This window comes from Periplaneta americana, chromosome 9, assembly GCF_040183065.1.
Source record: "Periplaneta americana isolate PAMFEO1 chromosome 9, P.americana_PAMFEO1_priV1, whole genome shotgun sequence".
NCBI lineage: Eukaryota > Metazoa > Arthropoda > Insecta > Blattodea > Blattidae > Periplaneta > Periplaneta americana.
In genome coordinates, this window is record NC_091125.1 from 86,803,899 (window position 1) to 86,828,054 (window position 24,156).

A 24,156-nucleotide genomic window follows, 5' to 3' on the forward strand; every position below is an offset into this window, starting at 1 on the left:
CCTTCATTAAACACAAGCCAAAATTTTACTTCTAGAATGAAAAATTACGAATTATATTTTCGCCACTCACCTTTATAACTAGAATCAAACCGAGTATGAAAATACTGTTACTTTACTCATGCAACATACAACTCCACTGTTACAAACATTTCAAGATCAAAATTTATCATCTAATAAAAAATGTCTCACTGTTCTCCCTGCCTCACTGTACCCACTTCTCCCCTACCATATTAACCGTTGGATCCGCGGCTAGTGGGTTCAAACTCAGCCGTGTCTAATAGCTTTTACAGGATATTAAAATCCCACATATGGCCTGTGTCGTGGATTTACAGTACGTAAAAGAACCCTATTCCTAATAGAGGATTCCATTTCTCGTCCACTTAGAATTCAGATGCTGAATAGTATCTATAGTAGAACGCGTCGTTAAATAAAATAGTACTATTATTACTGCTTCCAACATGTTCACAATTTTTAAATTTTATTATTTAAATTTAAATATACAGAATACAGAATATAATTACAACAATAGAAATAGAAATAAAATAATACAATCAATATAAAAAAGAAGATACGGTAATATTAACAGAATTTGAGGACCGAATGAGCAGCGCTCGTGTTCGGTCGCATTTCAGATTATAGGCCTATAAGAGAATATACAAAATAAAATAAGAATTAAAATTAAAATTACAGCTACAGTAAAATTATATAATACAATATATTAATATAAGAGGAATATGTAAAATAAAATAGGAACTAAAATTAAAATTAGGGCTGCAATGAAATTATATAATATAATAACATAGAGAAGAATAATATCGTACCTGAATACAGTAGGACAATTTATGAAAAAAAATATATATTCCATAATTATAGAATACAAATATATTATAGGCTGATTAATTCATACACAGGTTACAAATTTATTTAATCAAATTGAAGACATTAACATGTTTCTAATTTTCTTGTTATATGTTGGTGGGTTACATGTTAGAAGTTCTGGATGTAATTTAGCTCAAGAATTATACAACCGAGGGCCAAAATTATGGTATGCTTTAGATCAGCATATGCGAAATATTTAGGTTCTACTAATGTTGAATTATTATTTCGTCTTGTGTCATGATTATGTGCCTGTAATATAAACTTATTACGATTTTTATGATAAAATTTTAACGGAGTATATTTATAAATTGTTCAATATTAAATACATTCAATTCAGAATAAATTAATTTAGTTGGATAATCAAAACGTTTCTTCACACAAATTTTAATTATTCGTTTTTGTTTAGTAAATTTAACGGACTAAGATTAATTTTTGTACTACCATCCTAAACAATAATACCATGTTGAATGATAGACAATTGGTAATTAATTTCGGAATACAGTCATCAGTAAGTTATTAATGTCTAAAAAGAGCACTTTACAGCCATTCCGAGCGGAGTACTGGCTGTTTGAAATATGAACGCGATTTTATAAATTGGTCCAATAATGAATCCTTGCAGTCGTTCAATTTTCGTGAGCGAAAATCCATGTAAAGGCACATACTTACACATACAATCATTTATTGGAGATTTACTACTGCTGCTGCTGCTGCAGCATTATTTTGTCAGACTTCACGTATCGGAAATAGATGTGTTCTTCCAGTCTTACACAGTGTTATATTAGAATTCTAGAAAGTAAGTGATATAAACCCACAAGTCTGTTGCCGTTGTAAAGCAGGAGTAGTATTTCACTATTACGCTAAGCATCATTCGACTTTAAATTTGTTTTATTAGTGAACTGGTTAACCGAAGCTTAACAACAAGATTTGGTCTACAAAACTTATATAATTTAAAGTATTTTTAAATAAGTGTCTTTTAATGTGATATTGAAAACATTTCTGTGAGAGTACATTACATCTAATTATCTGGTTCAGAATGAGCATGTTAAGGCACGATCATTATCTCATGCATATGTGAAAGTCTTGTAATAGTTCTGTTAACTAAACTGAATCTTGTCTTGTACACAGGTTATGTGGACAGCATGTATATTACGTGTCGATTTGAGAAGGCGTGGCGTGTGAAGGAACTGTCACCGTGGTGTGCTGTGTTCTCAGAGGAGGAATTGAAGGTGAGTTCATTGTTTACCCTAACATCATTTCTAGACTGCATGTTACACATACCATGAATACAATGTTTATTCATTCAAGGCCAACTTTATTTAGCCTACTTGTAAATATAAATGAGGTAGTATGACGCCGAAAAGACTAAAGTCAGTAGGAATTTTTAAATTTATTGCTGAAGAACATCCCTATGTAACCTATACACCATTAATAGGCCTATATAATTTTATTTCGGCTTTTCCTATATCTTATACTGTCACAAGTTGTGACCTCGCATCTTGTTTACGACAATAACAAAAAAATTCAGCACTAATCCCTTCCAAAAATGGGCCTGAGAGCTCAGTTTTCGAAAGGAAATGAGGAATTGAAGGGGGAAGAAGAAATAACAAAAAGAACAAACATAGTAAGACGAGATATGAAAGTTAATCAAGTAAGAGCAGATGAAGAAGGAAGAGTAGGTGAATTTAGGAATAGACCTAACTGAGATAAATATGGAGGTAAAAATATGAAACAGGAAGAGAAAAGGAGGGAAGTGAGAAACCTAGAGCAGGCCTGCAGAACCCGTAAGTAGGGGAAATACGACGTCAGCCTCACTCCACTTCTATTGGGGATGATTGACTTTGCGTAGAGTTGTTGACATTCTTTGCATGTGGGAAGGTCTGTCAGTGGCGGCACTGTAATTAAAAAAAAAGATTGTAATAAAGTAATTGTATTTATAATGCTTTATGTCGTTTCAAGCTTTATGATTATGCTAGGTTTTCTGTCGGTAGTTTCTTCGAGATTTCTTTGCACCTAGCCTGCTTTAGATTTTCCAAAACTTTCCTCTTATCATCACCTACGAAAGCATAAATTTGTAGCATTTAAGTAATGACCCTTGAAAGTTAATATAAATGTCACTATTCATTCCAATACAAAATGAACACAACTAGTGATGTCCTTAATTTAACAGTATATAAATAAATGATCAATATACAAGAGATAGGTTTGGAAGTAAATCCCGAAAAGGTAAAGATATGATGATGTCTCGCGACCACAATATTGTACGAAATGGAAATATAGAAATTGGAAATTTATCTTTTGAAGAGGTGGAAAAATTCAAATATCTTGGAGCAACAGTAACAAATATAAACGATACTCAGGAGGAAATTAAACGCAGAATAAATATGGGAAATGCCTGTTATTATTCGGCTGAGAAGCTTCTGTCATCCAGTCTGCTCTCAAAAAGCTGAAAGTTAAAATTTGTAAAATAATTATATTATATATGGTTGTGAAACTTGGACTCTCACTTTGAGAGAGGGACAGAGGTTAAGGATGTCTGAGAATAAGGTGCTTAGGAAAATATTTGGGGTAAAGAGGGATTAAGTTACAGGAAATGGAGAAATTTACACAACACAGAACTGCACGCATTGTAGTCTTCATCAGACATAATAATTAGGAACATTAAATCCAGACGTTTGAGATGGGCAGGGCATTTAGCACGTATGGTCGAATCAAGAAATGCATATAGAGTGTTAGTTGGGAGACCGCAGGGAAAAAGACCTTTGGGGAGGCCGAAATGTAGATGGGAGAATAATATAAAAATGGATTTAAGGGAGGTGAGATATGATGGTAGATACTGGATTACTCTGCTCAGGATAGAGACCGATGGCGGGCTTATGTGAGGACTGCAATGAACCTCCGGGTTCCTTAAAAGCCATAAGTAAGTAAGTAATCAATGTACAGTTCGTAATAATGAAGTTACCCGAAAGTTTGTCTATTCCATAATTCTTAATATGGACTTTGTTTAAATGTCGTTTAATATTGAAATGACGAGTAGAAATAAATTGGATGGGACACAGTAAACAAACAATTATTTCGTCTTCTTCAACAACAAAGTAATCATATTCCCATTTCCTTTGGAAGTAATATTTCTTCACGAGTTTTGAATTTGCCAAGTTTCAGTTCTCTTCAAACTGTAGAACGCGTATTGTGTACCTGTCTCCGCTAGGATATAGCTGAGCGGAACTAGAACGCCATGACCACACTGGTAGAAAAGGTGGATGGGGTAGAAGGGATAAGAAGGCAGTCGCTCTGAGGAGCTACAGTTCTGCAAGTCAGCACTAGAGCGAGGGTGAAGAAATAGAGATAGAAGGAGAAAAGGAACATAATAATGAGAAAACGAAAATAGAAGACGAAAAATAGAAGGGATGAAAGAAGAGGAAGAGAAACAGATGAAGAAGAAGGACAATGAGGAGGAGGTTAAGAAAAAAGAAGAAGAGAGATGAGGAGTTAAAAAATGTGAAGAGAAGTTGAAGAAAGAGAAGATGGAAAAAAACGTGAGAGTAGGATAGTAGATGGAGAAGAAAACGAGAAGAAGCAGACAGAGTAAATTGTTATGGAAGAAGGAGAAAAGATCAAGACTAAGTTAGTAGAAGAGAAAAGACAGTAAGTTGGGCCTACAGGCGAGTAAATGAAAATGGAAAAAGAAAATGAAGACAGTGACACTGAAATGATAATTCTTCATCCTAACGTTTACTTTACGTAGTAAGACACAGAGTTTATTCAGAGATGACGAAAGATCGATAGATGTATAGCTTTACTATGCTGCATATCTTTACCTAAAACTACTTGTGTGTGCGATCACCTGTCGACAGGTGCAGAGCTTTACTGTACTGCGTATATTTACGTATACAAGGGGAAAACAGGGAGAACAAAGGTAAGACAAGGAGAACAAGAGGAATACAAGGAGAAGAAAACAATGAGAACAAGGGAAATGCAAGGAGAACAAAAGGAATACTAGGAGAGAACATGGGGAATGCAAGAAGAACACGGATAATACAAGAAGAACAAGGGAAATGAAAGGAGATCAAGGGGCATATAAGGAGAACAAGGAGAAGGCAAGAAGAACTATGGAAATACAAGGAGAACAAGAGAAAGATGAGGAGAACAAGGGGAATATAAAGAGGATAACGGGAAGACAAAAAGTACATGGGGAATAAAAGGAGAACAAACCGAAGGCAAGAACAAGAGGAATACAAGAAGAATAAAGAAAATAGAAGAAGAACAATGGGAAGACAAATAGAACAAGGATAATAAGGAAATACAAAGCAAATAAGGAAAAACAGGGGGAAATTAATAGTGTAATTTGAGTGTCAATTAACAATCTTAATAGTATATAATTTAAAGATGGTCCTGTATTCTCTAATGAAGTTAACCAGAACGAATTCCACAATTCGTATGAGCCGTTGGTATTACAGCTTTATCAGACAAAAATACATTTTTATGTGATGTTCAATTCCCGAGCTATTTTTACATAGGCCTACCTAGTGAGGACAAAGCTGTAGTCCTACGTCAAAAATATATGGTAATAATAGGACAATAGTAAAATAAGAATTGCAGGAGAAATCGAAGTAGTGAAAAACAACTTACACTGTCACAGCTCATTGGCAAAGAGTTGGAAAGTTCAAATTTTGGCAAGTTGTATTTGTGGTAGACAAAGCTAAGATTGCAAGGTGTTTTCTCGTGTTCTCCAGATTTTCCCTTTGTTATTTAACGAACACGTCTTTGCCCTTCTATTATCATCTCCGTCTCGAAAAATAGGGACCTGTCTGTGTTTGCGTGACGCCGAATCGATCGTCCTCTATGGTGGATGTTCCTCACGGTTTATCTAATGATTGGTAGATGACAGTGGATATGGATTCTGTATGCAAGACACCGAAGCCCCTCAGACTGTCGATTCTGCATACTAATTGTAGGTAAATGTAATAGAAGTTATGGTGAAACCCGTATACAGAAATGTGGTGCTACACCATAATTGGTACGAATGTTGATGACAATACAAATAAATAAATAAATAAATAAATAAATAAATATATTCCGAAATGAAAAAAAAAACAAAAAACAAAAGAAAATAATAATAATAAATGACATAATCCCTAAATTGTGTGAATCCAAACATATATATATATATATATATATATATATATATATATATATACATACATATACTTACTTACTTACTTACTGGCTTTTAAGGAACCCGGAGGTTCATTGCCGCCCTCACATAAGCCCGCCATTGGTCCCTATCCTGAGCAAGATTAATCCAGTATATATATATATATATATATATATATATATATATATATATATATATAAATTTAATTTAATTTGTTTAATACTTTACACTTGAGCTACATTAGGCAATTAGGCATTGCAGCCCGAAAGAGCAGAAGCTCGTGCTCGGGCGCAGTTCAGATCAGTTATACAAAATATATCACAAAATTACGAGAGTTCATTGAGAACAATATCATTAATAAATGGTAAAACACATACAGCATGTAATAATATATAAATAGAAAATACAAAAGTACATAAATATTAGAGTATCAATTTTTAACTCAATTAGCTTAAACAATTAAATAATTAATCTGACAAGTTGTTGTCATAAAATTATTTTGTCAAAGTGCATTTTATGTTTCTCATGTGTTCAGTGATGTGAAGTCCAAACACATTGGAGCTTTGGATAAATTTTCAACCACTAGTCATTAGTGCATGCTTAATAAGATATAGAATTTTTAGATGTCATACCTCCAATAGCACCTAAGCACTGAAGTAAATTTGTGGCACAATTGGTTAATGTTACAGATTTTGGAGTTCAGAGACGATCTTAAATATTATTACTTCCTTGGCTATGCGAATGAAATAAACAAGAAGGTTGGCTGTCCACCTGCAAAAGATTTTCTATATCGTTTCAGGTGAGTTTAAGTTTATGGCGGTAACAGCAATAGCTAAATATTGGAGTCCGTGTACCTAGATGATTTTGAAGTGAAAACATCCTTGTAACATGCCGATCATGCGGAAACAGTAGAAGATGGTTTATAACTATGAAACCTGACATATTTTAAAAGTTGTGTTAACCCATTTTCTTGGCGCGCAAAGGTATATTATTATAGAACATTTGAATATCTTATAATGTTGAATATTCGTTTTTTAAATATGGATCTCGAAGGAAGAAAAAAAAGATAAAAGGAGAAATACAGTGTGTGCCTTTCGGCTCCCAGCCGGGAACGCGCACAAGCATGCATGCGTGGCCGGCCTAGGTTACGCCATATCTATCTATAATCTCCGATGTATTTCTGCTCGTATATCCTTCATTATTAATAGCGTACATACCATTATATTTTATCTAATAATAATAATAATAATAATAATAATAATAATAATAATAATAATAAGTACTAACCTCACTGTAGAAATTGTTCATACATTCCCAACTTATAAAACTTTCATTCACACGCACAAGTTCTTCCTCCACAATTCTTCTAACTTATGTTCTTATATTTTTTAACTTCGATTACAGTGTAAACGTTACTTCTATAGACTCTATTTTTAGTGTTCCCCACAAATAATAGACGCTGTTCATAGCCTTCTAGAAATGGTCCTCTCGTTAAATGCACCCCTTATTAATTTTATTCTAAAGAATCCCAAGCAATGTGTGCTGTAACGCAATCATGTTGATAATGTGCGTTCCGCCTCTCATCTGACAAAAATATAAAAAAGTGGTGCGAGTATTTTTATATGTGGTAGACCTACCTATCTCAATTTACTGTGTCTTATAAATATGGGTTGTACTATTCTGTTTGTAGCTGTAGCACACATTATTCTAAATTGCTCATTAATAAAATTTATATGACTAAAAATAAATTGAAGGTTATGGCGCTACTTATTAGGACGATGACTCCCGGCTAGGAATTTGTCTGCTTAGCAAAGTAATGGAGAACAGTAATATTCTTACTAAAATGCCTTTAAAACCTATCAGAACTGAATTAAAGAAGACTTTAAACGATATGGTGTTAACATCACTTGACATTTTCAGAGTGTGACACAATGTGCAGCCTGCAATGTAAAATGAGCAGCACTCTCCAAAAAGATCAGTGAAGTTCATAGAGCTATAAGCGCTATGATCATTGAAACTAATAGGTCAGAAGAATTTTGTCATGTTGAATGATGAACAGGAAAATATTATAATTTTTTTCTTGTCGTACAAATCTAGCTTTTAGCTTTCTACTGTAGCAGTATAATTTTAGCGTAAGCTATGTCTTTACCAATGATCTCCACCCTTCGCGATCTTCTCGGCACTGTTTGAAGTCATGAATGAACCGGGAATTCGAAATAGAACGCTCTTATTGCAGTCAGTTGGAGATGGGTGATGCCCAGCCAGCGGGAGTATTCTACTTCAGCCACGATACGGTGCTACAACTCTTCTTTACCTCTATCGACATTGGAAAAGACGAGGTGCCTCTCACTCACTCCAACTTCGAAGAAATGAGGGATCGACAATGGAGGACCTCAATTCTAACGCCCTTCGCTGGAAACTTTGCAGCTGTTTTCTTTAAGTAAGTACATTAATTCTTACCCTTCTTATTATTTACTGTCCGTATCAAGTGTGAAATAGTTTTCTTTGGTAAAGTGGTTAAAGTTTCTTTCTCTAGGCCAGCTATACTCAGAGCGGCATTTCTAGCCTTTAAACGAGGTGCAACAGTGACATAGAATATATTTTTTTTTTCCAAAACCGTGGCTAGTACAAATTTCAAGAGTACAGATCAAAATTGATAATACAGACTACGAAATAGGTTCATTATATTCTGCTCCGGACCAGCGTGTCACGCCCACTTTAATTTGGTGGATAGTTCATGAAATGAAATTCAGATTCATATTAAGAGGTGATTTTAATAGTAAACACCCTAGAACGCTATAAACTTTGAACAATTGTAAATATATGTCTCAGTTTTGTAACATGCGTATACACACTCAATAAGCAAAATATTATAAATATTATAATCACTATAGTTATATTTACTAAAAGTGTATATATGTAAATAGTGTAAATAGAATTAGTTTCATTAACTGAAAGCTGCTGATAGTGAAAATACAATTACCAAAAGTGTATATATGTAAATAGCGTAAGTAGAATTAGTATAATTAATTCAAAGATAGTGATAGTGAACATTCAACAGTGAATAACATAAAATAATATAATAACAAAATGAATATCAACAAAATCACGAAACAGTGAAGCAAAAGACAATGGGACACCAATGAACACACAAGTCATAAACAAGTTTCAATAAACCATGTAATATGACTATACGTTATGGAGCATGGTGATAATTAAACGAAATTTAAAAAAAAATTAGGAACCAACGTAACCAGTCTCCGAGGCATTATGCTATATGATCAGATTTTTAAACTTATACCCTTTTGAACCGACACATTATCCAAGTTCAGGACATATGCCTGACCTGCTTGATTTCTTTCTTGGTAAACATTTTTGTAGTGTTCCAAGAGTTATACATGAATTGAGTTCAGATCATTTACCTGTTCTTCTGACTTTATCAGCAGCATGTAATAAATGCACGCTCATAAGACACTCCGTTAACTGGAATGAATATGTATCTTTTCTTGATACCTATACTAAGTCAAAGATTCCCCTAAAGTAAAAGAAATATAGATATGATAATAAATACACATATCAATAATATTAAAACAGCTGCAAATACGGTTTCTTCTAATGTTTAAACATTAATCGAAGTAGAAGAAAAACAGTATTTCCACCACATCTCTTGCAGTTCCAATATGTAAAAATATCAGCATGGGCACTATGGCAAAGAACAAAATATCCTCCTCATAAGCAAAATTATAATAAGGCTATACAAGAACTAAAATTAGCTCAAAAAAGGAATTATACAGGGAGGAAACTGTCAATCTGTTAAAATCCTTAGATTCAAAGGATGGCAGTCTATGTTGTAAAACAGGACAAATTACTAAAGAAACTGAAAAGTTTCTATCACTAAAATATGACAATCAGTGGCTCACAAGCACGAGTGATAAAACTGGGATATTTTTCAAAATTTTAGAAAGCCAATTAAAACCTAATGATAATAAAGATATTAATACAACTTTAGAAGTGAATAATGCTTTAGACCAGCCTCTACAACTGTCTCCAATTTATAAACTATTCACTCCAGCTGAAGTTGTAAACACGATTAATAGATTACTTACTTACTTACAAATGGCTTTTAAGGAACCTGCAGGTTCATTGCCGCCCTCACATAAGCCCGCCATCGGCCCCTATCCTATGCAAGATTAATCCAGTCTCCATAATCATACCCCACCTCCCTCAAATCCATTTTAATATTATCCTCCCATCTACATCTCGGCCTCCCCAAAGGTCTTTTTCCCTCTGGTCTCCCAACTAACACTATAGGCCTATACATTTCTGGGTTCGCCCATACGTGCTACATGCCCTGTCCATCTCAAACGTCTGGATTTAATGTTCCTAATTATGTCAGGTACAATGCGTGCAGTTCTGCGTTGTGTAAATTTCTCCATTCTCCTGTATCTTCATCCCTCTCAGCCCCAAATATTTTCCTAAGAACTTTATAGATTACCCGCAAAAAAGCCCCTGGGCATGACTATATAACACAACCTCTCCTCTTGTAACTGACTAGAAAAACTATAGTATTGTTAACACAGATATACAATGCAATGATACGCTTATCATATTTTCCTTCAACATAAAAGCACGCTAATATTGTGATGATTCCTAAACCAAATAAAATTCGAACTGATCATTTAACTACAGACCTATAAGTCTTCTACCTCATGTTTTAATATTTGAGCGTTTTTTATTACCTACACTATTAACACATCTAGAATTTGTTACCAAATGCTCAATTTGGATTCAGAAAAATGCATTCCTGTCCGCAACAATTACATAGGATTATTGACATAATTCTTGATACCTATGAAAAGAAACAAGTCTGGTTAAGGGGAGAGGATGGTATTTTTTTGGTGAAAAATTAGTAAATTAAAAAAAAATCTTTAAAATACTCAGTGACATGTGTGGAATGCACAGTATAACATTTTGTGGCTATTTGTGCCCTTATCGGATGTTGAGTCGCCATTTTTAAACTTCCTGCGTTATGGATTTTTAAATCACTCGCCCACTTTTATTGTTGTTTCCGGAAAATTAAATTTAAAAAAAAAAATTCCTTAAAATTCCCTTTGATATGTGTAGAATGCATTGCATAACATTTTGTGGGTATTTGTGCCCTTATCGGATGTTGAGACGTCATTTTTAAACTTCCTGCGCTATGGATTTTTAAATCACACGCCCGCTTTTATCGGTTTCCAGTAACTTCATTTTTTTTGCTACATTGCCAGATAAAAATGGATATAATTTATGAACTATTAAAGATACATGCTTGAAATTTAGAACACACATTCTTTAGACTATTAGGAAACTTTTCTCTGTAACAGAATTTCGTTAATTGACTTCATTTTAAAAATACGCCCGTTTGTTTGCAAGAAAGGAAATCAGAAAATTGTTATTAAATTTTAATTGTTTATTTTACAGACGTAGAGACTAATATCAAAATTCTGTTACAGATAGTTTGTAGAACATGCTTTTGCAAATACATTGCAAAAAACTCTTAGAATCTATCTTTAAAAACGGTTTAGATATATCGGTTTTAGTATAATCCTGCATTGGGTATATTTTTTTTCAAAATTGAGCCCACAAATAATTTTTCGAAATATTTTTATTTGGTTGAGTTGCCACAGCTATGAGCTCTCTACATAAAAAAAATAATATTTTACACCAAATAGGAAAAACGTTTTAAAAAATACCAACCTTTCCCCTTAAGGTAATTAATATATTTCAAGGTTAGATCACTGTAAAACATATACAGAACGTATGTTAGGGAGAGAAGTACTACATTGTCTCCTTAGGGAGAAAATGTTACATTTTTCTCCTGCTTTTGGTAACCTAGAAACCGACATTTAGCCACGGTTTTTTTCCCTTTATTTTAGAATTTTGTACATTGGTACTTCAATTTTGCTTAAATAATAATATGAGACATGTGAAGAGGATGACAAGATCTGAACATAGAATAATGTGCCCATATCGAAGAAGACTTGTATTTCTTCGCTCTTCCCGTAAAATACACCAACAAGACATTTTCTGAATACACTTGTACATTCTTCAATAAACACCATTCTTTAAAACGAATGTATGCACCTTCATATAATCTTCTGGATTTTTTCGACAATAAACCAGAATACACAAACATAACGTGCTAGGTCGCTGACTTATAACAGAATATTTTTATTAAATTCCCATAGAAGAGTTCGTTTGTTTAGATCAGTAGCACCTAACATTCCACTTCCACCAGTACCACTATATTAGATATGCCCAGCATGTACAAGCACTTAAAGAGATGATTAATTTGTTGGACTCGAATAATACTGCGTCTATTGAGACAGTTCAAAATGCACTGGCAAATAATGAGTTAGAACGGAACCTTATATTTAATATCTGCCCATTCTACCGTCTCACCAATAGCAATCGCGCCTCTGGAAACTGTTGGCAGTCCCTTACATGTGTCGCTAGCAGTTTTTACGAAACGTAAACTAACATGAGTTCTTTTCCTAGCAGTTTAGAACATGAAGTAAAGGAAAGAATGATTAGTATTTAAAAAGGTACTGGATACCAATGAGATATTCTTGAAGGAAAATCCTTCATCGGACCAAAAGATTTATCTGTTTGCGGAACAATTAACATATCGGTAATTTATATACGCCCCAATAACATCGTGTGACATGGAAATAAATTTTCTGGATTTAAAAGCATGTACAGGCACAACAGTCGCAGTTTCTCAGTTAAAAACGTCAGCCGCGTGTTGGTCGTGAACTGCAGCTCGTCTCTGATTTTAGACAACAGAACCAGTTCCGCTTCAATCTCTAATGAATAATATAAGTTCATATTCATTAGCATTCGTGCATTATTTATTCCCACATTTTGCATTTATAAAGGCATATTTTAATGCATGGTTCTTAGCAAATGAACTTCCGGGTCCTACTCATAAGGTTAAAGATCTGTTCATCAGATGTCTCTGATGGTCAAAGAAGGTATCAAAGTAGAAAATATTTCGGCGGGCACAATAATCCTATAGGCTGCAATGTATGTCGGACTGAACAGTGAACGGTTTCTCGATATGTAGTGTGTGTGTGTGTGTGTGTGTGTGTGTGTGCCTGTGTTGTTTGTGATGTATGCAATGTATGTATTGTATTCAACCTCTTTAGAGTAACGGTTAGCATGTCTGACAGTGAAATGAGTGGCCCGGGTTCAAATCCTTGTTAGGACAAGTTACTGGTCGGTTTTTTTCCGAGAATTTCCCTCATCAGATTGAAGCAGAATTCCTTGATAACTTTTGCCATTGGACCTCATTCAAAAGTCATTGTCATCATTACCTTATCCTAGATTAAGTTATGTATAACGTGTTGTATAGTGTATACGTGCAAGACAGCAGCAGTTCGGCGACAAAATCATTCACAGAGTTGTAAGCACAATAAGTCTCAGGCCGTATGTATGTATGTATGTATGTATGTATGTATGTATGTATGTATGTATGTATGTATGTATGTATGTATGTATGTATGTATGTATGTACAGTATGTATGTATGTACAGTATGTATGTATGTACAGTATGTATGTATGTATGTATGTATGTATGTATGTATGTACAGTATGTATGTATGTATGTATGTATGTATGTATTTTTTAGTTTATTTAATATACAGCATAACCCATTACTATGTAGACTAGTAATATTACATGCTTTTATGTATGTATGTATTTTTTAGTTTATTTAATATACAGCATAACCCATTACTATGTAGACTAGTAATATTACATGCTTTTAATGGTCATTTTGTTACAGTATTATACAGTGTGATTCACGAAGATTGTGCCGTAATCTAGAATCTGATTCCTGACATCATTGTGAACAAAAACGTTTCTATATACATATGTCTACTGTTGAATAGTTTGGGAAAAATCATTGTTCTTCCTTCCGTAACACGCATCATTGTGAACTTATCTCTCTCTCTGGACATCTGGATCTGTGTAAAAGTACAGCTGATAGCACCGACACTCACATCAGGGTCAGGGTCAGAGATAAGGCAAAACTGATACAACACATCTACCTAGCATCCTAACAATGAAAGTTCGGGAATGCTGTGCGCGCATTCACACTTTGGAAACTTCATGTATTTATAATACACTCAGTACCATTGTCGTAAATAATTTAAATGCTTTAACCTTCATAATTTCCACGTTTATGTTTGAACATTCAGGAGAGTGTAACTAAATTTAAAACATATGATGTATGTCTATATGAACATTTTTCATTACAGTGATATCAGAAATCAAATCCTAGAGCATGGCACAATCTTCGTGAATCATTCTGTATATATTTTACAGTATTGAAACGACATAACGTGACTTCACAGTGAGTTTAGGATTATGAAAAATTACAATTATCTTAGACTACGTTACAATTTAATAAAATTACAATTGCTAATTCTATTACATTTATAATTTTAAAAATACATTTATTTCTACAGTTGTTGAAAATATATAGCTTCAGTAAAGTAGGTACATGAAGTATTTTCCATATTTTAAATATTTTAATCTTTAATATTCCTCTTTCCTTATTAATTATCGCGCAGATAATACAGGGTGAACCAGCCAGGGCTAGACTCGTAACCTCACTCACGGCGGCTGATTCATACATAACGACGCTACTATATGCGGAGGATTCGTTCCGCGCTTTTGTGGTTAGTATTGCCTAATGATGTACTTGCCGAATTCACAATTCATCTTCGAAATGACGTCCTTGTGATATCTGGCAGACTAAACATCTCCTGAAGATATGTTCAGCAACTCGCCGCAGTTCGTTCTTCGAAATGGCTCGAATTTATGTCATGTAGCGGTTGTTCCATCATACACTGACTGTTGGAACCACATGCAAAACCTAAGTCTGTTCCGGTAATAATCAGATTCTTTAAACTCTGAACTACACGAATTTTGTAGGGTTTTAATTTTGTTTCATACCTCTTATCACTGAAGAATATGACACCCCTACCTGCTGAGCTACACTGCGGGATGATGTAGGATTTCTCTCTATTCGTTGGCCAATTTCATCTAACATCTCCTCATGTTCGTTTCTTCTCTAATACTGATCCAGTTATACGAAACTTCTTCAATAAATTATAAATCATTGTTTTAGAAGGCTCTGGTGAATCAGGGAATGATTGACGGAAGTTTGCCGCAACTGTTCGCCAAGATTCTTATTTCACAAAGTTATTGTAAATAAACACTCGTTGTTCAAGGCTATATTTCGTAATGGACACACTACTGCACTCTAAATGTAAGGTATAGCTTACAGCTGCACCCTCACTGTTTACGCAATTAAACACGAAACGTATGCGAGCAAGAGGTCTGATCACTGCTATGGCGCAGCAGTTACTACGCATACGACTTTTCGCTGACGCCGGTCTAGCCCTGGCTGACTCACTCTGTATATTAGGTGATCTATTGTTTGCAGATCGTCGTTGCAGGGATATCTTGGATTTTCTATGAACTTAAATTTGTTGAGGTAGGATCATTATGCATGTATGTATGAACATATGCATGTATTAGTGTGTTTTGAAACACATGATGGTTATATTTTAAAGACCTTTTCTATTGAAATAAATTGAGGGTTTAATTCAACAAGAAGACTATTTCATGTATTTTTGTTTCCCTTAAGATGCAACGGAAATGAGTCTCACAAAGTGCAGTTCTATCTCCGAGAGAAGCTGCTGGACATGGACGGCTGCGACGAGGGCCTCTGCGATTGGTCTTATATCAAGCAGAAATACAACTCTATCATAAAAAAATGTAATCTCGACTTCTGTGAATTGAAGCGTTGAATATTATTGTTGTACTTATTCTAGTTTTTCATTATTTCCATTACCTCACACTTCAAACAAAATTGATTAATTTCATTTACACCATTAGCACGTGTGCTACTTTTAAAAGGTGCAAATAAATTTTGTTTGATAAATGTTAATATGTACTTAATTATAATAAACGAAACTTAACATTTTTGCGCACCATCAAAAACCTTAGTAATCATCCTACTTTCTCCTTGTCCAAGTAGGCTTTGTGGCTGTGATACTGCATACGAATATAAATATAAATGTACAGAGTGTATAAGAAAGGATGACGCATACTTACACGGCTGAAAGTACACAATAATAGAAGCAAAAAAGTCCAGTAAACATGGTCCACAAACGAGCTGTTTGCGAGAAAATTACGAATGTATGGTTACAAGCCGCCACTGACGTCATTATTTATAACATCGTATGGTTTACTCCTTGCGCACTAGAAGCGGCCCTATGCTCTTCGTTTACAAAACTGAACATTGTCGAGAGGTGGAGTTGTAATCAAACCATACATGCAGATTGCAGAACGTACAGGACGGATACAGTATTACGCCCCCAAGTTAAATTTGCGTCCCGTGAGTGCAAGAGACGAGCGCTAGTAGCTCTAATTGCTCTAGTTGCTCTAGTTGTTAGTATACAACCTACTGTTTCGTCTGTGAGGTCATGTTACAAAAGATAATGCAATGAGTGAGATGATATACATACATACATACATACATACATACATACATACATACATACATACATACATACATACATACATACATACATACAGTGTACAATATTAACACTTTCACAATATTTATACGGGTACAACACTTTCAGCACTTCGTATATACGTGTATTCACCACTATCTCATACAACTCGCTGGCACGAACAGTAAACTCTTCTTTATCAACTTACTATTTGCTCATAGGTCACAAAGGCCAGAGGGAGTAGAAACGGTGACTCACATTCTTTCCGGACGCAGATTTAACTTGGGCGCGTAGTACACTATCTCAAAAGGTATCAATCATGTCACTTTTCTGAGGAGTGCCAGTTGTGATGTACTGTAGTTTTACAATGGAACCTTACAGCAACGAAGAATAGGCAGATATGCATTTCATGTATGGTAGGGTTAACGGCAATGAATGGGAGGCTGCGATCTTGTACAAAGAAATATATCCTGATGGATGACACCCCGAAAGTCGTACATTTACAAGGGTCCATCAGCGCTTCAGAGGATTTGAGCTTCGCACATGGCAGAACACTAGGTAGGCTACGCCTGCTCGCTTTACGTCTGAGATTGAGAATATGATGTTGGAAGCAGTAGGCTACAACTCTCTCCAGGAACTTTGACGACAAAATTTGCCACACAAGTGCCTGTACTAAGCCACAGTAGTGTATGCAGAATTTTACATCGCAATTTACTGTACCCTTACCACCACCAACGAATTCAATGTCTCAATGATGCGGACTTTGTTCCATAAGTGAAGTGTGAACTAAATCAAATGAAAAATTAGTATTAAATTATAAATTTCAAATTAATTTGTACTAACTAGGACGATGTTTACAGTGAAGTCAGTGGCGGCATGTAACCATACATTAGTAATTTTCTCTCAAACGGCTCGTTTGCGGAGCAATGTTTACTGAGACTTTTTGCTCTATTATCGTGTACTTTCAACCGTGTAAGTTTGCACCATCCTTTTTGATACACCCTGCATATAAATAGGCCTAGAGAAATTATAACTACTAGAATAAATTTTCGAGAGAAAGGATATTTATTTTTCTTTCTTTCTTTCTTTCTTTCTTTCTTTCTTTCTTTCTTTCTTTCTTTCTTTCTTTCTTTCTCTTAGTTTAACCTCTTCCTTTTAGGTTCATTTATAAGACCCACGCCACAAGGGCCTTAAAGAGCCGTGACCTATCTGGAGAGGAATTAGTCTATTGGATCACATACTTTCGACCACACAAGGACATGGAGGGCCTTCTCGGATTGGGGATCAGCTCAATGCCAGGGCCACCTCCGATACAACACAAACATTTAAGATATTACAAACCATTCACTCACACATATGAAAGGATTAAAGGAAGGGTCGCCGTCCACGGCCGGATTTTCAAGAGGTACAATCTCGACATTTGCCTGGAAATAACTGAGGAAACTATGAAAAACCTCAGTTAGGATTGTTGGCCCCTGGGATCGAAACCCGGACCTTCCGAATGCAAGGCCAGCCCTCTACCACGCCGCTAGCCCGCTCGATTGATATTTATTTTTAATATTCAAATTTAATTTTTATTATTCTACTCTATTAATGAAACTAAAAGAGAAGGTACTGTGATGCTAAAAAAATACGATTACGATATTTTGACGGAAATAAATATTCATGCATTCATGGTCCTTAATTCTTTGTTGGTTTCCAACCCCAGGAATATTGACTTGACCTCGTGTTATATGAAAGCGTTTCTCAGTCCAGTGGGTGATTCTTATCAATTTGATAATTCTTCTTGCAAAGACAAGCAAAGAATCTCAATTTTATTAAGATGTTTGGCAAATCAGTGATGTTAGATAAAAAGCATAATCACACAAACTTACCCAGCAAGTAAATTTTTGTCTTGTTACTTTAGCGCCACAAGTGTTAGGTCACAGGTCTGGGCGCTAATAACTCGATCGAGTCACTGAAGTCTAACCCTTAACTTCCCATTCCACCTTCCCCGGTTGAGACAGTTATATTTCGGACCGATACGAGTAGACAGGAAGGTAAACATCGCTCAGTGACGGATTGTGTAAGGCAGGTATTATAGCTTTCACGTACTTTCGACTCTCGCTGGTCGCCTAAAATCTACCACTGATGCACAGTAGTTTACTATGTGTTTGTTTCTAAAGCGGAGTAAGCGAAAAGTACAAGGGCGGGGGTATCTCCTTTCCTTTTCCTTATGCCCATGGCTGTGTTAGGAGAACTACGACTTAAGATATCTTTCAGAGACGGTGGTTTAGTGAAGCTTCTATTAAATAATTATGAGTACGGTATGCCAGAAAATCTCAGCTTTGAACAATAAATTGCTTCTGTAGTTGTAGACTACAATTCTCAGAGTTTTCTGTGCTTTTGAAGTCTGATTGGTTTTTCTTGTTATTGTGTTACACTTTCAAGCTATAGTTATATTTTTATAATTATGTTAATTCCTGAGGAGCGGCGAGAATCTTATATTGAGATAGATTTTGTGTAGGTCACCCTTAATCCTAATATGATATTAAGAGAGTAATGAGGAACAACTGTCTCCTTAAAATTAGGCTAATTCATTTAGGTTTTTTCTTCAACACAAGTCTCGATAACAATGCTATGGTTCAGTCCATTCTTTTTGTCTTTGTATACATTCAAAATTATTTAAGATGTGCCTACTATTCGTTTTTCCAGTCGATCATTCGGTATGCTTTAATTTTCTGGGGAAATGGTAGCAAAATTGGGAGTGTCTTGATTTTGCAAAAGAAAGCCATTAGAATTCTATGTCAATCAAACTATCTTAAACATTGTCGACCACTTTTCAAACAATCACAGATATTAACTGTCATAAATATATATATATATATATATATATATATATATATATATATATATATACACACACACACACACACACACACACACACACACACACACACACACACACACACACACACACACACACGACCTAGTCCTTCACACTCGACAAAATATAGACAATTACTCATTAGTAGTCAATATACATGATCATAAAATTATAAATAGTGAACAAATTAATATTCCATACTGTAGATTACATAAAACTAGTACAAATTTTTCTGTCATGGGGATGAAATTATATAATAAACTTCCCAGTCAATATTATAAGTTACCAACCAATAGTTTCAAAACTAGATTTTAGAATTGGCTTTTAATTGATCCTTTCTATTCTGTAGATGAGTTTCTTAATATAAATTCATACAAAATTGTTTTTTAATAAATAAAGTTATTTGCATTCAGTTACAAATATTACATTAAGAGTGAAGTGTTTTCATTAATTTTTAGAGTTACAAAATGTTTTGTGTTTTCATTCTAATTAAACTTTACTGTTTTCAATTATATGTGTATTTTCAAATGTATGTTTTTTTTTCCCTTTCTGTATTGTGATGAAGCCTATCACCGTATGTTTAATGGCTTAATAAATTGAATTGAATTGAATACAAATCTAGCTATACAATAGACGTACTGTAGGGCCAAGTCTTTATTATTGTACTTATCGTCCTTAGAAAGTCACGGTGAAAAGTGTTTATATCCTTTCTTTAGAGCAGCAGATTTATTTTCTTGTAATCAGCAACATCATTCATTAATAACAAGTAACTATCTTCTTAAAGTTAGGCTAATTCATATAGATCTTTTCCTTTGACATAAGCCTTGATAACGCTGCGAAAATATAATCATCGTTTCCACATAAATCATTGCCGCTTCCATGTAAACGTAACCTTTATCCCCGAGACGCAGTAGAGATTTCTACAAATATTGAACACTTCATAAAACTAGCATATCTCTTCTTTCGGCATTAGAACTATATTATATATTGAAGATTACTAGATCGCGCGGGAAGTATCATAATAAGATAAGTCTATCAGTACTAGTTCAGAGGTCGGCGCTATACTACAGTATATCGCATAAATAGACAGTGTCACTTAAAATAATTAAAAAAAATGTGTTTATTTACGGTAGAAGGGTAAATAAATAAATACATTAAAAATAGGCCTATGTTCCTTGGAACAAATATAAATAAATAAATAATGCACTAACGGTGTAAGTACTGTCCGTCCGAGTGGTTATGTCGCAGAGTCGTCGGAACGGGGAAAATCACGTGACACTTAACTGGGCCCTTTGCCTTAAATTATTTTAAACATTTCTATAGTGATACATAGACCTTCAATTCTGTACAGCAAATATTTTCGGAAAGAGCTCAACAGCATAGCCACTAGCCTTACAGAGGGGCTAGCAGAAACTGGTGGGGAGTAGAGATGAACAAAATTAACTGCCGCTCTCGCTCGCTGTGTTCGTTGCATTTGTCTTTAGAGTCTCGTCTCGTCATTCTCGTGCGCTTCGAGTCTCGCTCATCATTCTCGAAATAACATTTGGTCGTCGTGGAAAGATTTCGTAACTTTGAATAACATACATAATTGAAATGAACAACATTATAAAATGTTTAAATGAGTTAGTTATCAAAATGTTCTGGTTCTATCATATGGTATTACCTATGGTTATACAGGGTGCGTCAGAAAGAACGGATGGATTTCACATGGCAAGAAAATCGTAAAGATTCATCAAATCAAAAATTTATTGTTATCAACATATTCACCAAAACATGCAGTTTATTTATGTAAAACAACATAATCCATATGATGTCCTTGGCTTTCAATACAGGCATCGAGGCGTTTTCTGATGTTCGCCATCACTTTCTCAGTCATAGCTGGTGCAATTGCCACGATTTCTTCACGAATCGCTGTCTTCAGTTCGTCCAGTGTATGTGATCGATGTTTACAAACTTACGCCTTCAAATGGTCCCAAAGAAAGAAGTCGCAGGGCGCGAGATCTTACCGTAGCCTCGGACAATCTCAGTGCAATAGAATTTCGTCCAGGTGATTTCTTCTTTAATGTTGAATCTGTGATACGAAATGAAGCCACCCATAGCAAAATTGTATTCCGAGTTGGAATCCTAGCGTGACATCCGATGTCGAAATGAGTCCTGAGTGGCGATCACAGACTCTTCATTTTTCAAAAATGTCTCTACGATGAAAGCACGTTGTACACCAGACCAACACCATATTCTCAACTGAAACTGCATTCTATGGCTGACCCAACAGTCGTGGTCTCCCTCACTATATCTCTCTCCTCGTTGCGTATCGATAGTTTGAAATCCATCCGTTCTTTCTGACGCACCCTTTATAAATATAAAAAGAAACAATTCTCAAATAAATTTGCATTTCTAAGAAACATAAAACATAACATTAATATCTTTTACTTGAGATTGCGCACTTGATCTCAAACATATGAAAAGAAAATTTCTAGCCTTTTAATAAGGGCCTAGTAATTAAATAAAGACTGGGGAACGGATTATTACACAGAGAGCTAGAGATGTTTCAAATAGGCTACTTCACTGTTTATACATATATAACAGTTACCAAATAGATAATAGTCAGGTATAAACAACTGTGGCGATTCAACGCTGCTTGACTTCGGGAGTGATCAATCTCGAGAATCGGAACACTCACAATCAGTGTTTACGTCAAGGACGCGACGTAATACAACACTGTCGTGCTGGTTTTCGGCTTTGCGGGTGCTATTAGTCTCGCTTTCTCGATCGTTGTTCATCTCTAGTGGGGAGGAACCGGGACGCGACATAAGTACTAGTACTCGGACTGACAGTACTTACGCGGTATTTTGAAGCTATTCCTATTCGGGACGCGAACGTTGTAGTAAAGAGTATAACACAGAATCATGTTGCTTTCATTGGCAATCATATCTCATCTGTTCTATAACAAAATAAAAATAAAAACTTAGAATTCTGAAGGTCCTTATTGACAGGTTTTTATTCGGATCTGTATATAATTTCCTTTTAGTGAAATTGTATTTATATGAAGGAAAGGAACGCAAACGAGAAAGAGGCAGGAAGAAAACATGAGATTACCGGTAATTGATTATAATAATAATAATAATAATAATAATAATAATAATAATAATAATAATAATAATAATAATTCAGGCCCATTGCGTCTTTCTATCAAGTTAAACACTGATCTTTTATTAAACTGAATTTATTATATACCAGTGGATTGAAATTCTATTGCAATTTCTTTAATGTCTTTTATATAAATAGGCCTATCATCGATAACTTCAGTATTCAAGATAGTATAATTCGTTATTATTTAACAGATGCTTTTAATATTGAATTTCTAAATCTGGTTTTTCCCACTACACGATAAAAATTATTGTGTGTGTTGAACACCTAAAAAAAAAACACCAATCTAAATAAATGTTGGATTAACAAGTAAAGTTTTGGAAGCCTGTTCCAATGAAATCTCCTTTAAGCTATTTATGTAATTTGCCAATGCAATATGGTATTTTCCCAGAAGACAATAGTCAATAGTAAAATCAATGTACGAGTACAAAAAAGAGACGTAAAAGTATAGCCTACCATTGCTAATTAGTAATTACATATCTTTACTATTGATTACATTGTTAACAGTGTTTGGGAAACTTGTATATAAGATACATAATTTTTAAATCCAGCAATATATTAGTTTTAGAGCAGATAACAAAAAAAAAAAAAAAAAAAAAAAAAAAAACATAGCATGCAGACTTTAGGTTGACGGATGAAGTATGTGCAGAATTCTTTAAATTCGAAATTACAAATTTAAGGAATATTTTGTAACTTACAGTTAGTTAAAGCAGTTCGTATCATTTGGGCACCACTGTATTTCCATAGCTCCATAACTATTCCTCCCGGCCTCTTACAGAGTATGAAAGATAAAATCTACGATTATAAACATAAACGGAATAACATCTATTCCCAATGGAGGACAACAGATTGCCCAACTTAGCCCTGCATTGTAGTTCTAGAGAAAAACGTGAAGTGGGAAGACCATGGAAGAGATGGACACCCCGCTGAGACATCGCCGGAACAGGTTGACACGGTCTAATCCATGACATAGATAATGATGATGATTAATACATTATAAAAGTAAAATAAACTGATGAGTGATAACAGTTATGTTTCTACAAGTAGCACGTAGCCTACTGTTACGACTAGAGTCCTGCACTTGGTTAACTAAAGTCACCAAGCAGCCCGCAACAGTGTAGTTGTGTATAGGGTATAGATAAGTGACATTGAACATCAGACACACAGTTCAGGTCGCATTCAGTGAATAAGGCAGTCAATATGCCGGAACAACACAAGAAGCAAGTAGCCAGTGTAAAGAATGTTGTTTTTACTATGATTTATTGTGTTATTGTAATGTCTACTATTTATTTATATACTAGCCATACTCGTGCGATGCGCTGCACGTGTTACAAATAAATACCATTTTATTGGAGAAAAATTCCTTTCCGCACCGGAAATCGAACCCAGGACCTCTCAGCTCTGCGCGCTGAGAGCTCTTTCCATCTGAGCTATACCGGAACCCGATCCACGGCGCCGACCGAACTCTCCTCCTTTGTATTATCCATGGCCTACTAGCATTTTAGACATATGTCATGTATGCAGGAGCGCATATTTA

At 34.8% G+C, this 24,156-nt stretch overlaps 1 protein-coding gene across 1 annotated transcript in view; it reads left to right on the forward strand.

The window, feature by feature from the left end:
* Window positions 1-16,073, forward strand: part of LOC138706193 (multiple inositol polyphosphate phosphatase 1-like) — a 46,101-nt gene extending 30,028 nt beyond the window's left edge. The window contains exons 7-10 of the mRNA XM_069835212.1: window positions 2,005-2,105; window positions 6,721-6,830; window positions 8,268-8,471; window positions 15,733-16,073. Of these exons, the coding sequence (XP_069691313.1) occupies window positions 2,005-2,105; window positions 6,721-6,830; window positions 8,268-8,471; window positions 15,733-15,895 (578 nt within the window). The 3' untranslated portion in view covers window positions 15,896-16,073. The remainder of the gene's footprint in view (window positions 1-2,004; window positions 2,106-6,720; window positions 6,831-8,267; window positions 8,472-15,732) is intronic.
* Window positions 16,074-24,156: the final 8,083 nt, after the last annotated feature.